At 44.4% G+C, this 15,352-nt stretch overlaps 1 protein-coding gene across 2 annotated transcripts in view; it reads right to left on the bottom strand.

The window, feature by feature from the left end:
* Positions 1 to 15,352, bottom strand: part of frmd8 (FERM domain containing 8) — a 59,957-nt gene that overhangs the window by 30,491 nt on the left and 14,114 nt on the right. For both annotated transcript variants that reach the window (XM_072245727.1, XM_072245728.1), the window contains exons 3-6: positions 11,379 to 11,546; positions 5,568 to 5,669; positions 1,421 to 1,479; positions 16 to 182 (exon numbers count right to left, since the gene is read on the bottom strand). In XM_072245727.1, the coding sequence (XP_072101828.1) occupies positions 16 to 182; positions 1,421 to 1,479; positions 5,568 to 5,669; positions 11,379 to 11,546 (496 nt within the window). The remainder of the gene's footprint in view (positions 1 to 15; positions 183 to 1,420; positions 1,480 to 5,567; positions 5,670 to 11,378; positions 11,547 to 15,352) is intronic.

The following is a 15,352-nucleotide window of genomic DNA, read 5'->3' as shown; positions in this document are numbered from 1 at the left end:
TATTGCACCCCTCACCTAAGGAAGGCCGGATTGTGCTGTTCCTGGTCAAAAGGGCCGAGCTCAATTCGGCAAGCGAGGGCCCCGACTTGAAGGCAGTCCTCCAGGTCATAAGGATACCGGCCCTCCAGAATATTACACTTGGCCTCTTCGTAGAGCAGTCGGAGAATGCCTTCGTCCTTGATCTGAAATACCAAACTTAGGTTTAGCATTTGAGCTGTCTCGCCAGGAATCTGTTTGCGAGCATTGAATTGAATTAACCTTGTTTCTTACATCCTTCACATACATCGGTAAAAATCCCTCTGTCTAATTGCGCAATCATAGTAATTTATAATAATTTATAAATAGAACAGTCAATGTGACATAGAAATACACTCAAATCAGCATGAGTTCATCAGTCTGATGGCCTGGTGGAAGAAGCTGTCCCGGAGCCTGATGGTCCTGGCTTTTATGCTGCGGTACCATTTCCCGGTTGGTAGCAGCTGGAACAGTTTGTGGTTGGAGTGACTCAGGTCCTCAATGATCCTTCGGGCCCTTTTTACACACCTGTTGCTGTAAATGCCCTCAATAGCGGGAAGTTCACATCTACAGATGCGCTGGGCTGTCCGCACCACTCTCTGCAGAGTCCTGCGATTAAGGGAGGTACAGTTCCCATACCAGGCAGTGATGCAGCCAGTCAGGATGCTCTCAATTGTGCCCCTGGAGAACGTGCTTAGGATTTGGGGGCCCATACCAAACTTCTTCAACCGTCTGAGGTGAAAGAGGCGCTGTTGTGCCTTTTTCACCACACAGCCGGTGTGTACAGACCACGTGAAGTCCTGTGATGTGGATGCCGAGGAACTTAAAAGCCATTCACCCTCTCAACCTCAGATCCACTGATGTTGATAGGGGTTAGCCCTTCTCCATTCCTCTGTAGTCCACAACCAGCTCCTTTGTTTTTGCGACATGGAGGGAGAGGATTTTTTCTTGACACCACTGTGTCGGGGTGACAACTTCTTCCCTGTAGGCCTGTATTTCCAGTACAGGCACAGCAAAAGATTCTAGGGACTGACAGGAATTCTGTCAAGACCAGCACTGATGCTCCCTCGGAGGGAAATTCTACTGATCAATGCTAGTTACAAAAATCACGACCTTTGGAGAATATTTATTTTCTTATCCCAACATACTCGATTCTTGTTATGTAACATTAATGGTTCCCTTGAGGGAAGAATCAAATACTTACAAAGACACTTTGTAGGACCATAACATCGTAAGCCAATAAGAAACAGAGTCACATATTTTACCCTGAAATCACAGATACTTGTGTTTCAAAAATAAAGACAGCTGTAGTTCACCCCTTTCAAAAGCAATGAGCTGGAGTGAAGATAATCAGCTGTGCCACATTTGATCAGTGTCACGATCATAAAAATTGTGTTGAACCAACCTGCATCTCTTTGCTCTTGGGGAAGAATACGTTCTTTCGATACTGTAAGATAGGTTCATCTGTGAGTACGAGAAACAGTTTGTCAATACACAATAAACTCAGCTTGGATATCTTCAGCTTTCTAAGGGGATTTTCCATGTACCAGGTCTTGAGGTTGTGTGAGAGGAAGGAGCTTTGGGCAGAGAATGAGCACTTCCTGGGTCCACAACTAGACTGAGAGGTGGACGGAGAACTTGCCTTGGCTGAAGTTTCTTTCTCAGCAAGGACCTGGAGGGTTAGTTTCACCCTACAGTGCACCGTAATTAATATCAGTACCGTGGGGGGAGGAAGAGCCCAAGGATCTACTTCACTTGGACAACAAGACCTGCTGGATCATTTTGTAATTGTCTTGCTGTTCAGCCCAAACTGTTCCACAAAGGCAAAGGAAGCAATTTGGCCCATCGGGCCTATGGCCATGAGACCATAAAATATAGGAGCAGAATTAGACCATTTGGCCCATCGAGCCTGCTCCGCCATTTCGTCATGGCTGATCCATTTCCCACTCCCCTCAGCCCCAATCTCCTGACTTCCCCCCACACCCCTTCATCCCCTGACATCAAGAATCTATCAACCTCTGCCTTAAATATACATAAAGACTTGCTCTCCATAGCTGCCTGTGGCAATGAATTCCACAGATTCACCACTGTCTAGCTAAAGAAATTCCACCTAATCTCTGTTCTAAAAGGACGCCCCTCAATTCTAAGGCAGTGTCCTCTAGTCTTATACTCTCTCACCACAGGAAATAACCTTTCCACAGTCACTCTATCAAGGCCTTTCACCATTTGATAGGTTTCAATGAGGTCACCCCTCATTCTTCTGAATTCCAAAACCATCAAACGCTCTTCAAATGACAGACCATTCAATTCTGGAATCATTTTTGTGAACCTCCTTTGAACCCTCTCCAGTTTCAGCATAACCTTTCTAAGATGGGGTACCAAAATTGCTCACAATATTCCAAGTGAGGCTTCATCAGTGCTTTATAAAGTCTCAACATTACACCCTTGCTTTTATATTCTAATCCTTTTGAAATTAATGCTAACATCACTTTTGCCTTCCTCACCACCAATTCAACGTGCAAATTCAGGGAATCCTGCATAAGGACTCCTAAGTCCCTTTGTACTTCAGATTTTTGAATTTTCTCTCCATTTAGCAAACAGTCAATCCTTTCATATCTGCTACCAAAGTGCATGACATACACTTCCTCACACCACTTCTTTCCCATTCTCCTAATCTGTCCAAGTCCTTCTACTTCCTCAAAACTACCTGCCCATCTAGCTATCTTCATATCATCTGCAAATTTTGCAAAAAAGTTTTCAATTCTGTCATCCAAATCACTGACATATAAAGCAAAAAGAAGCCGACCTCGAAAGGCTCCCTTCGTTCACTCTCTCTGCCTCCTGCCAATCACCACTGCTTTATCCATCCTGGAATCTTGCCTGTAATACCATGGGCTCGTAGCTTGTGGAGGAGCCTCATGTGCGGCACCTTGTCAAAGGCCTTCTGAAAAGCAATCCCGTCAGTCCTAATCCCTGTTGGAACTGGCCCTTCAGACCACAACGTTGTGCCAAGCCAATTAGACTAGTAATCAAACAGCCAACAACGTAATCCTCTGTCTACAGAATGCCCAGATCCTTTTCCTCGCACTTACGTCCCTCATGCATCTGCCTCTACCACCACCGCCTCAGGCAGTACATTCCAGGTCCCCACAACTCTTAAAAAAAACAACTTGCATCTCACACCTCCTTTGAAATGCATGCCTTCTGGTTCTCCAGCCCATTCTTTCCCACACGTGTACCTACACACTTTCGACCTCCTTCCTGCCACTTGGGGACAATTTACCCTAGCAGATAAATCTCCGTCAAAAATACCTTTTGAGTAATGGGAGAAAAGCAGAATGCTCAGAGGAAAGGTCAGGTTCAAAATCAGGTCCCTGAAACTATGAAGTAGGAGGGCTAACAGCCATACCACCTGTAGGACAATTAACAGTAAACCATATTACCGTTGTCTTAGACAAGTTCAGCACATTTCCTTTTCCCAATTACATTAATCAACCAGGTGAACTCCTTTGGCTAAAGAAATTCCTTCTCAATTCCATTCGAAAAGAACACTCCTCTATTTGGGGGCTATCCCTCTGGTCTCACACTCGCCAACCACAGGGAACATCCTCTCCACACATCCACTCTATCGAGGCCTTTCAACATTTGATAGGTGTCAATCAGATTTGCCCCGTTCTGAATTCCAGTGAGTACGGGCCCAGAGCCATCCAATACTCTTCATATGACAAGCCTTTCAATCCCGGAATCATTTTGGTGAAGCTCCTTTGAACTCTCTCCAACGGCAGCACATCCTTTCTTAGATAAGGGGCCCAAAACTGCTCACAATACGCCAAGTGAGGCCTCACCAGTGCTTTATAAAGCCTCAACATTACATCTCTACTTCTATATTACGCCCTCTCAAATGGAGAAGATTAACACATTTCCTTTCCTGAATGACATTAACGAGCTAGACAGAATCTTTAGGATTTCAGAGATTGAAACTAGAACTCCAGATTTAATCAGATGAATTCAAATTCCAGCTACCTTGGTGGCAGCGAAGGGCACAGTCTCAGAATACAAAGACATCCTTTTAGAACAGAGAGGAGAAGGAATTTCTTCAGCCAGGCGGTGGTGAATTTGTAGAATTCACTGTCACAGATGGCTGTGAAGGACAAGTTATCGGGTATATTTAAAGTGGAGGTTGATAGGTTCTTGATTAGTAATGGCATCATAGGTTACAGAGAGAGAGCAGGACAATGGGTTTGAGGGACAATCAGTCCACTGAAAGTAAGCTTGCAGGTACAGCAAGGCAGTGAAGAAAGCTAATGTCATGCTGGCCTTCATAACAAGGGGAATTGCGTATAGGAGCAAAGAGGTCCTTCTGCAGTTGTACAGGGCCCTGGTGAGACCACACCTGGAGTATTGTGTGCAGTTTTGGTCTCCAAATTTGAGGAAGGACATTCTTGCTATTGAGGGAGAGCAGCGTAGGTTCACAAGGTTAATTCCCGGGATGGCGGGACTGTCAGATGTTGAAAGGTTGGAGCGACTGGGCTTGTACACACTGGAATTTAGAAGGATGAGGGGGGATCTGATTGAAACATATAAGATTATTAAGGGATTGGACACGCTGGAGGCAGGAAGCATGTTCCCGCTGATGGGTGAGTCCAGAACCAGAGGTCACAGTTTAAGAATAAGGGGTAGGCCATTTAGAACGGAGTTGAGGAAAAACATTTTCACCCAGAGAGTTATGGATATGTGGAATGCTCAGCCCCAGAAGGCAGTGGAGGCCAAGTCTCTGGATGTTTTGAAGAAAGAGATGGGTAGAGCTCTTAAAGATAGCGGAATCAAAGGTTATGGGGATAAGGCAGGAACGGGGTACTGATTGTGGATGATCAGCCATGATCAGAGTGAATGCCGAATGGCCTACTCCTGCACCTATTGTCTATTGACAATAAATCAGCCATGATCGAATAGCAGAGCAGACTCGAGAGGCTGAAAGGCCTAATTCTGCTCCATTGTTTTATGGTCTTACATCCCACACAGCTGCAACTCTGGCCATCTTCTTCCAAAGTTCAAAGTAAGGTTTATTATCAGAGTACATACACGTCACCTCATACAACCCTGAGATTCATTTTCCTGCAGGCATCCTCAGCAAATCTATAGAATAATAACTAGAATGGCATCAACGAACGATCAACCAGAGTGCAGAAGACAACAAACTGTGCAAATGTAATTACAAAGAAATGGCAATAAATAATGAGAGCATGAGACAAAGAGTCCTTAAAGTGAGACCATTGGTTGTGGGAACATCTCAATGATGGAGAAAGTGAGTGTAGTTACCCCATTTTGTTCAAGGTTAAGAGGTGGCAACCGTTCTTGAATTTGGTGGTGCAAGTCCTAAGGCTCTTGTGCCTTCTAGTATTGTGTTTCCTAGTGTTAGGAGTGTAGTCAGCAGAAACAAAGGATAAAGATTTAACTAAATATCTGGAGCAACTTGGATCCGAGGAGCATGCAAAGCAATAAGAACCTACTTCCCTTTTCCAGATAAAGTTCTCGGCCACGGCAGCACTCACCGTGAACGATGTCGTGTGCGGAACATTTGGTAAAGCGGTAGAGGAGGTCCTGCCACTGACGGCTGAGCTTGTATGGACAGTGCTTGGGTTTCAGCTGCAGTTCTGGGGAGAAGCAAAACAGAGCGGGTGAAGCACAAAGAGACACAGTCTGCCTTCCGTTTACAAATGACATTTGCCCACTTCACACACCCAGTCACTTGAAGCAGATTATTGCTTCTAAAATGCAGTAATTAAAAAAGAAAATGCACCTTCACCACACAGTACAATCTCTGACTGCACTTCTCAAACACTGTCTCCTGGCAGTGATTCAGCTACTTCCATTTTTGAAGTCTCGCTCGTTTCTGAAGCCGCAAATTCACTTGTGTGTGAGCCACTGGCTGTGGCTCTCGTCAGCTGCCTTAGCCGAGTGTGTGTATCGAAAGGCTGAAGTGTTGCCCAGGGTTTTGCAGGGGTGTTCAGCAAGGCATCACCCTGCCCTTGCACGGTCTAGCAGTGATCAGAACCGAGGGCATCGGCCGGCTATCGCACTCCAGGAGCAGGTGGGACACCAGGAAATGCAAACTCCACACAGTCCCAAGATCAGCCCCGGAGACTCTGCGTTTAACTCAACGGGTCCTGTAGTGACTGCGCTTGGAGGGTGAACCAGAGAATGAAGGAAAAGCAATGGCAGAATAATGGAATGGTGTGGTAGGGTAGTGTAGCGGTTCGCATAATAGTTCACAGCACCAGCTTTAAGATCAGGTTCAATTCCTGCTACTGTAAGGAGTTTGTATGTTCTCCCTGTGACCACAGTGATTTCCTCCAGGTGCTCTGGTTTCTTCCCACATTCCAAAAACAAATGGGTTAGTAAGTTGTGGGCACGCTATGTTGGCGACAAATGCGGTTGCCCCAAGTACTTTTTCCCCCCAAAAATCTGAGACACAGCATGGTGACCGGCCCTTTGGACCCAAAAAAAAAACAATTACACCCATGTGACCAATTAACCCACACGCCTTTGAAACATGGGAGGAAACTGGAGCACCCAGAGGAAGCTCACGTGGTCACTGAGAGAATGTGCAAGCTCCTAACAGATCCCGGACAAACCCCCAATTTATGTTACATCCCCCTGTTGGCTCTAGTCTAGGGGTGCTGAGGAAGCAACGTAAAAACAAGTCCACCCTCAGTGTTGTGTGTTGTTTGTGACGGGGAAAGGACAAGGCAGACACAGGTGGTCCTATTTGCAGTATATTTACAGAAGTGATCCAGGGCAAACCAAATCCAAGGGAGTAATCCAAAAGCCAAAATCCACAATACGAGAAAACACAGATCAGAACACGAAGATTACAATTTGGTTCATACAGATTCTTTAACCATTTATTCCCTCCAGGGCAAGAGAGAGCTGCTGGGGAGAATATCACTAGTTTCTGTATAAACAACTTGAACCCAAGTCATTGGCGCTGTAATAGCATTGCGCTAACTGCACAAACAAACTACCGTCCCAGCCCCTTGGACTGGGTTGATAGTTGACATGAACAAGGCATTTAACTATGTTTCAATGTATGTGTGACAAATAAAATTAATCTTTAATTTTGAAACCAAGCAATAAACAATTTCTTATTCCAAGGCTTTACTGCAATTGGGTCTCTGCTTCCCTCAAATGTGAGAAGGCCACAGAACACAGAAATTTACAGCACAATACAGGCCCTTCAGCCCACATTGTTGTGCCGACCATGTAACCTACTCTAGAAACTGCCTAGAATTTCCCCAGTGCATAGTCCTAACTAAAAGACCCTATTGTATCTGCCTCCACCACTGTCATCGGCAGTGGATTCCATACACCCATCACTCTGTGTGAAAAACTAACCCTTGACATCCCTTCGGTACCTATTTCCAGGCACCTTAAAACTGTTCCCCCCCCCCCCCCGTGTTAGTCACTTCAGCCCTGGGGAAAAGCCCCTGGCTATCTACACAATCAGTGCCCCTCATCATCTTATACACCTCAATCAGGTCACCTCTCATCCTCCGTCGCTCCAAGGAGAAAAGGGCAAGTACACTCAACCTATTCTCGTAAGGCACGCTCTCCAATCCAGGCAACGTTCTCGTAAATCTCCTCTGCACCCTCTGCAATAATCAGGGACAGCGGTTGTGCCGATGGCAGTACAAGAGCTGGTAGACGCCCATCTGTAACGGCCTTGTGGAAAATGCCCAGGTGGCGAGTGAGTGAGTGAGCGCCCTCCTCTCCTCATGGAGTAACACCTCCATTTGCTGTCCACTTCAATATTGGACTGACTTCATTTCTGCATCTCTGCGATCAAAACTTTAAAAGTTCTCCTTCGCTGGAGTGTGCCTGTGTGAAAGCCAGTTTGGAAAAACATACATCACAATTGCTCTGGGTTGTTGACTGCGTGGATGTTCCTCCAGTCGTCAGAATTTCCACATCAGTTAATCAGAGCTGTGCTTTGCTGAAACTATTCAGCCCTATCAATAGCGAGAATGTAATCCCTGCAGTGACGGGGGGGGGGGGGGGAGAACTGACTCTACTGTTACAGGCAGAGTGGGTCACAGCTATGTCTTTCTGGCACCTGTCTCACAATGGCTTCCAAAGAAACCCTCACAATGCGCCCATTGTGCACCACCAAACCGGCAGTATTTAGGCGCCTGTGGGTGAAGTCATCTTGGAAGCCAAATCCCTGAGGGTGCATTATCTTACATGAGATTTCTTCACAACTGGGGAAAATAAATCAGCGTGTGATACACTTGCATGTCCATTATGCCTTCTAGACATTGTTCGGTTCCTTCTCTGGGTGGAATAATGGTTCTGTTTATCACGTTTCACTGTGCAGTGATCATTGCTCCCAAGGAGCTGTCTGTGAAGTCTATGAAGATATCCTCCAGGTGAGGTACAGTGCCCTTTACACCATCCAATCAATGAGTGCTCAGCTTTAATCTTAAAAAGAAAAGCCCTGATACAGCAATGTAACCCATTTCTCTATTCATTTTTCTATTATAAGATAGGATTTTACTTCACCTATGATGACCCTGTCTGCTTTTATCCTGTTTGTTCTGTTGTTGGCAAAACAATAAAGTTTTTTAAAAAAAAGAAAAGCCCATCCCTCACCCATGTAACACTTTCCCATTTCTTCAAGCTGCAACGTACGAGAAAGACGGGGGACCGACACACTGATACGATCTTGAAGAAAGCACGCCAGCAGCTATTAGGAGTAAAGACTTAGATAGGATGCAGGGAGGACAGTTGTATTAGTGGGGGAGTCCAGGACTAGAGGGCACAGACTCAGAATAGGAGGATGTCCATTTAAAATAGAGATGAGGAGGAATTTCTTTGACCAGTGGGTGATGAATCTCTGGGATCCATTGCCAGAGGGCTGTGGAGGCCAAGTGAGTACATTTAAAGTGGAGGGTGATGGGTTCTTGATTAGTAGGCGTGTCAAAGATTACAGGGAGAAGGCAGGAAAATAGGGTTGGGAAGTATAATATATAGGCCATGATGGAATGACCCAATTCTTCCGCCCAACACCTAAAAGGTTACGGGCTGCAGATGCAGGAAAATAGGGTTAAGAGGGACATTATCAAAGATCCCACCCATCCATCACCCACTCTGACTTTCTACCATCAGGCAGGAAATGCCAATGCATTAAAAAGAACGGTCAGGATGGGAAACAGTTTCTTCCCTCAGGCCATCAGGCTTCTGAACTCCCTGCTGCATTGCATTCAGTGTCATTGGTTAATCTGTTATGTACGTTACAATACTGAATATTAATGCACTTTAGTTTGTTGAGTATGTGATTCATCTGTAGATTTTATCCTCACCTTCATAACTTGTGTGTTATGCACCAATGTGCTTTACATGCTGTGTGGAGAAATGTCTCATTTCTATATACATTATATGGTTATATACATTATAGTGGTAGAGATTGTAGAGGCATTAGTAATGATCTTTCAAACATCACTAGACTTTGGCATGGTGCCAGAGGACTGGAAAATTGCAAATGTCACTCCACTCTTTAAGAAAGGAGGAAGACAGCAGAAAGGAAATTATAGATCAGTTAGCCTGACCTCAGTGGCTGGGAAGATTTTGGAGTCAATTGTTAAGGATGAGGTTGCGGAGTACTTCGTGACACAGGACAACATAGGAGAAGGTCAGCATCATTTCCCTAAGGGAAAATCTGCCTGACGAACCTGCTGGAATTGTTTGAGGAGATTACAAGTAGGATAGATTAATGGGATGCAGTGAATGTTGTATATTTGGACTTTCAGAAGGCCTCTGACAAGGTGCCATACATGAGGCTGCTCATCAAGTTATGAGCCCATGGTATTACAGGAAAATTACTGGCACAGTTAGAGCATTGGCTGATTGGTAGGAGGCAGTGAGTGGGAATAAAAGGATCCTTTTCTGGTTGGCTGCCAGTGACTAGTGGTGTTCCACAGGGGTCGGTGTTGGAACCATTTCTTTTTATGCTGTATGTCAATGATTTAGATGATGGAATAGGTGGCTGTGTTGCCAAGTTTGCAGATGATATGAAGGTTGGTGGAGGGGTAGGTAGTGTAGAAACAGGTAGTCTGCAGAAGGACTCAGACAGAGAATGGGCAAAAAAGTGGCAAATGAAACACAATGTTGGAAAATGCACAGTTATGCACTTTTGTAGTAGAAATAAATGTGCAGACTGTTTTCTAAATGGGGAGAAACCAGGTCGAAGATGCAATGGGACTTGGGGGTCCTTGTGCAGAACACCCTGAAGGTCAACTTGCAGGTCAAGTTGGTAGTGAGGAAGGCAAATGCAATGTTAGTATTCATTTCAAGAGGTCTGGAATACAAGTGCGGGGATGTGATGCTGAGGCTTTATAAGGCATTTGTGAGACCTCACCTTGAGTATGGTGAACAGTTCTGGGCTCCTTATCTAAGAAAAGATGTGCTGGCATTGGAGAGGGTTCAGAGGAGGTTCACAAGGATGATTCCAGCAATGAAGGGTTATCATACGAGAAATGTTTGATAGCTCTGGGTCTGTACTCATTGGAATTTAGAAGGATGAAGGGGGATCTCATTGAAACCTTTGGAATGTTGAAAGGCCTAGACAGAGTAGATGTGGAAAGGATGTTTCCCATGTTGGGGGAGTCTAGGACAAGAGGGCACAGCCTCAGGATAGAAGGGCGTCCATATAAAACAGATGCTGAGAAATTTTTTGAGCTGGATGTAGTGAACTTGTGGAATTTATTACAACAACCAGCCGTGGAAGCCAGGTCATTGGGTGTATTTAAGGCAGAGCTTGATCCGTTCTTGATTGGACATGGCATCAAAGTTTACAGGAAGGAGGCCAGGAAGTGGGGCTGAGGAGGGTGAAAAAAAAAAAGGATCAGCCATGATGAAATGGCAGAGCAGACTCAATGTGCCGAATGGCCTAACTCTCCTCCCATGTCTTATGGTCTTATACACAGGTATATAGTCAAACGACAATTGACTTGACTTAATACATAAGCCATGATGGAATGGTCTAATTCTGCTCCTACACCTAGGAGGGGCAAGGGCAACAGATGCAAGGGAAGATTTTCACTTGTGGGTTCCACCATGGTTTGGACACCATTTTGACTTAGAATTCTGTAGGCTGCTCCTTCATCAACACGATGTTTAAATCCTGGAATTCCTCACATGTTAGCATTGAAAGAGAACATATACCATTGACTATCACAGGCACTGACATTCGTGGGCAAACAAGGTCAGGACTTGCCCCAAACGCCCACAACCCATTACAGAGGAAACTAGCCAAGAGCAAACCAGCTCAGGTCAGTGGGGCTTGCACAGAAACTGGGGGGACTCACCGAGAAAGGGCGAGGTGAGCCAGAAGGAAAAAACCTCGTAAGCCTGATCGGGTAACTGCAACACCTCTCGGACCGTCCTGGCCAGCTCCCCTGCTGTGAGAGATGACAGGCCCTCGACGGACAGCTGAATGATGGAGTTGTTCACCAGGTAAATCAGAACCTCAGAGTCTGCAAAAGAAATTAATGTACAGTCACTTCATTCAGGAACAAGAACACCGATCCGAAAACAATGGGGAAATCTGGACAACGTTAAGAATGCACACACCTGCACAGAAAGAACATTTGTTTTTAATTTTCGCAAAGTTGGCACACTCCTTTAAGGGCGTTTTTAAACTTGCTGTTAATAAAACTTAAGGAAAAGGGATCATAGTGTTGACTCTAGGCGACTAACACCTATATTCCACCTCAATTGCAGTTTGTTTTATTCCTAGCTGGCTCTCTTGTGTGTGACAACGCTAATGCAAGAGTTTTACTGGATGACGAACAGATTGCTTTTTGCTCTTACCAGTCTTTAATGAACATTTCTTGGCCCAAAGTAACCATTTATCACACACCGATGAACTACTAATAGAAGTATGGAGACAAGGGGCACATCTAACCCACTTAAATTCTTTGGGGGACCAAGGAGGCCTGAAATGTTTAGGACTAGTACGACAAAATAAAGATTAGTGGGACAAATGATTGGGAAATCTTTAGAAACCAAAGGTTGACTGAAACATTTACAAGACAGACAAGACAGAGCAGAAGAATAAACTAGCAGCAATGAAAACAGACAGCTGGAATACTGAAATAAATGAAGTAGCTAAACATTAGTTCCTTAAAAAATGAGACTGCAAATGAATGAGAAACGGTAATTACTTTGAATCGGTCCTCGTGGGAGAAGGCATGAAAAACATTCCAATAGAAATCAGGGGCTCCCAAACTTTTGTTTTTACGGAATGAACCCCTACCATTAGCTGAGGGGTCCGAAGCTAAAAGGAGGGAGGAACTTATAATCCTGATCAAGAAAAATTGGGTGGCACTGTAGCGTGGTGGTCAGCACAATGCTGTCCAATTCCCGCCGCTGCTTGTAAGGAGTTTGTATGTTCTCCCTGTGATTGTGTGGGTTTCCTCCGGGTGCTCTGGTTTCCTACCACAGTCCAAAGACGTACCAATCAGTAGGTTAATTGGTCATTGTAAATTGTCCCATGATTAGTCTAGGATTAAATCTATAATAAAAATTTGAAAAATTAAAAGCGCTAGGCAAACTACTGGGATAAGCCTCTTGGCCAGAATCCTAGGATCTTAGAGGAACTAGTTGCAGAGAAAGTGCATACATTGGCTGTAATCTGTGATAATATCCAGATTCTGGAAATGCTCAGAGGACTGAAAGAAAACATTCATGACAAGTAGGGAGACAAAGCAGAAAACTACACACAGTGGCCACTTTATTAGGTACACCTGCTCATTAACGCGAATATCAAATCAGTCAATCATGTGGCAGCAACTCACAGCTTAAAAGCATGCAGGCATGGTCAAGAGGTTCAGATGTTGATCAGACCAAACACCAGACTGGAGAAGAAATGTGATTCAAGATTGTTTATTACCAGTAAGAGAACGAAATAATCATTACTCCTTGAATTTGACCACGGAATGATTGTTGGTGCCAAACAGGGTGGATTGAGTATCTCAGAAAAATATTGATCTCGTGGAATTTTGACACACAAGAGTGTCTCGAGTTTACAGAGAATGGTGCGTCAACAAAAAAGTACATCCGGTGAGCAGCAGTTCTGTGGGCAAAAGTGCCCTGTTAACAAGAGAGGTCAGAGAATGGCCAGACTGGTTCAAGCTGACAGGAAGGTGACTGTAACTTAAATAACCACGTTCTAACAATGGTGTTCAGAAGAGCATCTCTGAACACACATGTCGAACCTTGGAGTGGATGGGCTTCAGCAGCAAAAGACCACACCAAGTTCCATTCCTGCACCCAATAAAGTGGCCACCGAGTTCATAATCCAATTAGATGAACTTCCATTATTGGGGAAAATTATGGAATAACACAGACAACAGCTGTAAATTTCGATCCATGATTCAACTCGATTATGTTTCGAAAGGGAAGCTGTGTTGAAAATTGTAATGCATTTCTTTGAGGGCGCAGCAGAGAGGTGGAAGAGGGGAGCCTGTGGACGAAATGTATCTGCCCGATGAAGCAGTGCAGGCTACCTCAGTAAGTATATTTAAGACAAGGTTGGATAGATTTTTGGATAGTAGGGGAATTGAGGGTTCTGGGGGAAAGGCAGGTAGGTGGAGATGAGTCCTGTGGGCACAACAAAGCTCATTCAGTGTCCAAAACCATGTGTCTCCAGGTCTATCACCTGACCTTCTATTTATCTCACCGTGCTGAATACCAACTGTCCATCAGACAGCTCCTCTCTTCTCTCTCTGTAAGTATTTCCAAGCAGGCAGCATCCTTGTAGAAATTATAAACATGCTGTGAGCAGTCTTCACCTCTCTCTCTCTCTTTTTAACAAGGTATTGGTGTTGGGCACCTCTCTCTCTTTTCAAAACCACAGTTCATAGGGGTAATTCAGAACCCCATCACAGGAAGAAACTTCACTTAAACAGAGCAAGACTACAAAAATGTAATCCATGAAACACATTCGCATACAGGTGCAGAAAGTAAGAAGCTAAACCACCAAGTAGCCCTGCAAAAACAAAAATCAAGAGAGATCTGTTTCAACTTTAAGGGGCCACTTTAAGAAATCTGAGCATTCACAATTGCCAAGAGTTCTCTATTGAAACACTGACGGGTGACTGACAAAGAGCCAGGCAACACACACAAACCGCTGGAGGAACTCAGCAGGCCAGGCAGCATCCATACAGGGAAAAAAAATAAACAGTCGGCATTCCTGGTCGAGACCCATTATCAAAGAGCCGGAGGCGTTACAAGAAAAATATTTCTCTTGCAGCAACGGTCCTGATCTAGAAGGGTTTTGAATTGTTACTATCAAAAGTACACAAAGAACAGTTTTCATCTTTAATTTTAAGGAAAGCGGACAGATACTTTGATTCCAAAGGAATTACAGTTGTATTACAAGTGCACCCGTATGCAAATAATAGAAGAAATTTAAAAAAAAACTTGAGTGGAAGTAGCAGAGAAAAGGTTAACTAGATTGGATTTGCATCTGAAAGAGTACATAGGTTTGACATACTGAAGACATGACAGGTGACTTGTTAAAAAAAAAAGACTCTGAAGGGTATAATGACAACACCTAGAAAACTTGCAGAATAACAAGTTGCCAATTTAAGAGCAATGAGGAACTTTTTTTTGGAGAGAAATCAACATAAGGGATTATCTCTTCCAAATATAATCAGTAGCTAAGTCATTAGGTACACCTGATCATTAATGCAATTATCTAATCAGCCAATCATGTGGCAGCAACTCAATGCACAAAAGCATGCAGACGTGGTCAAGAGGTTCAGCTGTTGTTCAGACCAAACATCAGAATGGGGAGCAATTGGGATCTAAGTCACATTGACTATGGAATGATTGTTGTTGCCAGATGGGGTGGTTTGAGTATCTCAGGAACTGCTGATCTCCCAGGATTTTCACACTCAACAGTCTCCAGAGTTTACAGAGAATGGTGAAATAGCAAAAAAAAACATCCAATGTGCGGCAGTTCTGTGACCAAAGACAACTCATTAAAGAGAGAGGTCAGAGGAGAATGGCCAGACTGGTTCCAGCTGATAGGAGGGCGACAACATTGCATTACAACAGTGGTGTGCAGAACAGCATCCCAGAACGCACAACACAAAGTGGATGGGCCACAGCAACAGAAAACCACACCAGGTTCTACTGCTGTACCAAATAAAGAGAACGAAGTGCAGCTGCCATTTTGATATTGAAAGCCCAGGGATTGACATAAATGTTAATTCCAAGGAGTCAAAGGAAACTGATGCTGATGCTGTGGTAATACATCTGTAACCCTGAAGAC

The sequence above is a fragment of the Mobula birostris genome, chromosome 28 (genome assembly GCF_030028105.1).
Source record: "Mobula birostris isolate sMobBir1 chromosome 28, sMobBir1.hap1, whole genome shotgun sequence".
Classification (NCBI taxonomy): Eukaryota; Metazoa; Chordata; class Chondrichthyes; order Myliobatiformes; family Myliobatidae; genus Mobula; species Mobula birostris.
Note: the sequence above shows the minus strand (reverse complement) of the source record. Positions and strands in the feature narration are given on the sequence as shown.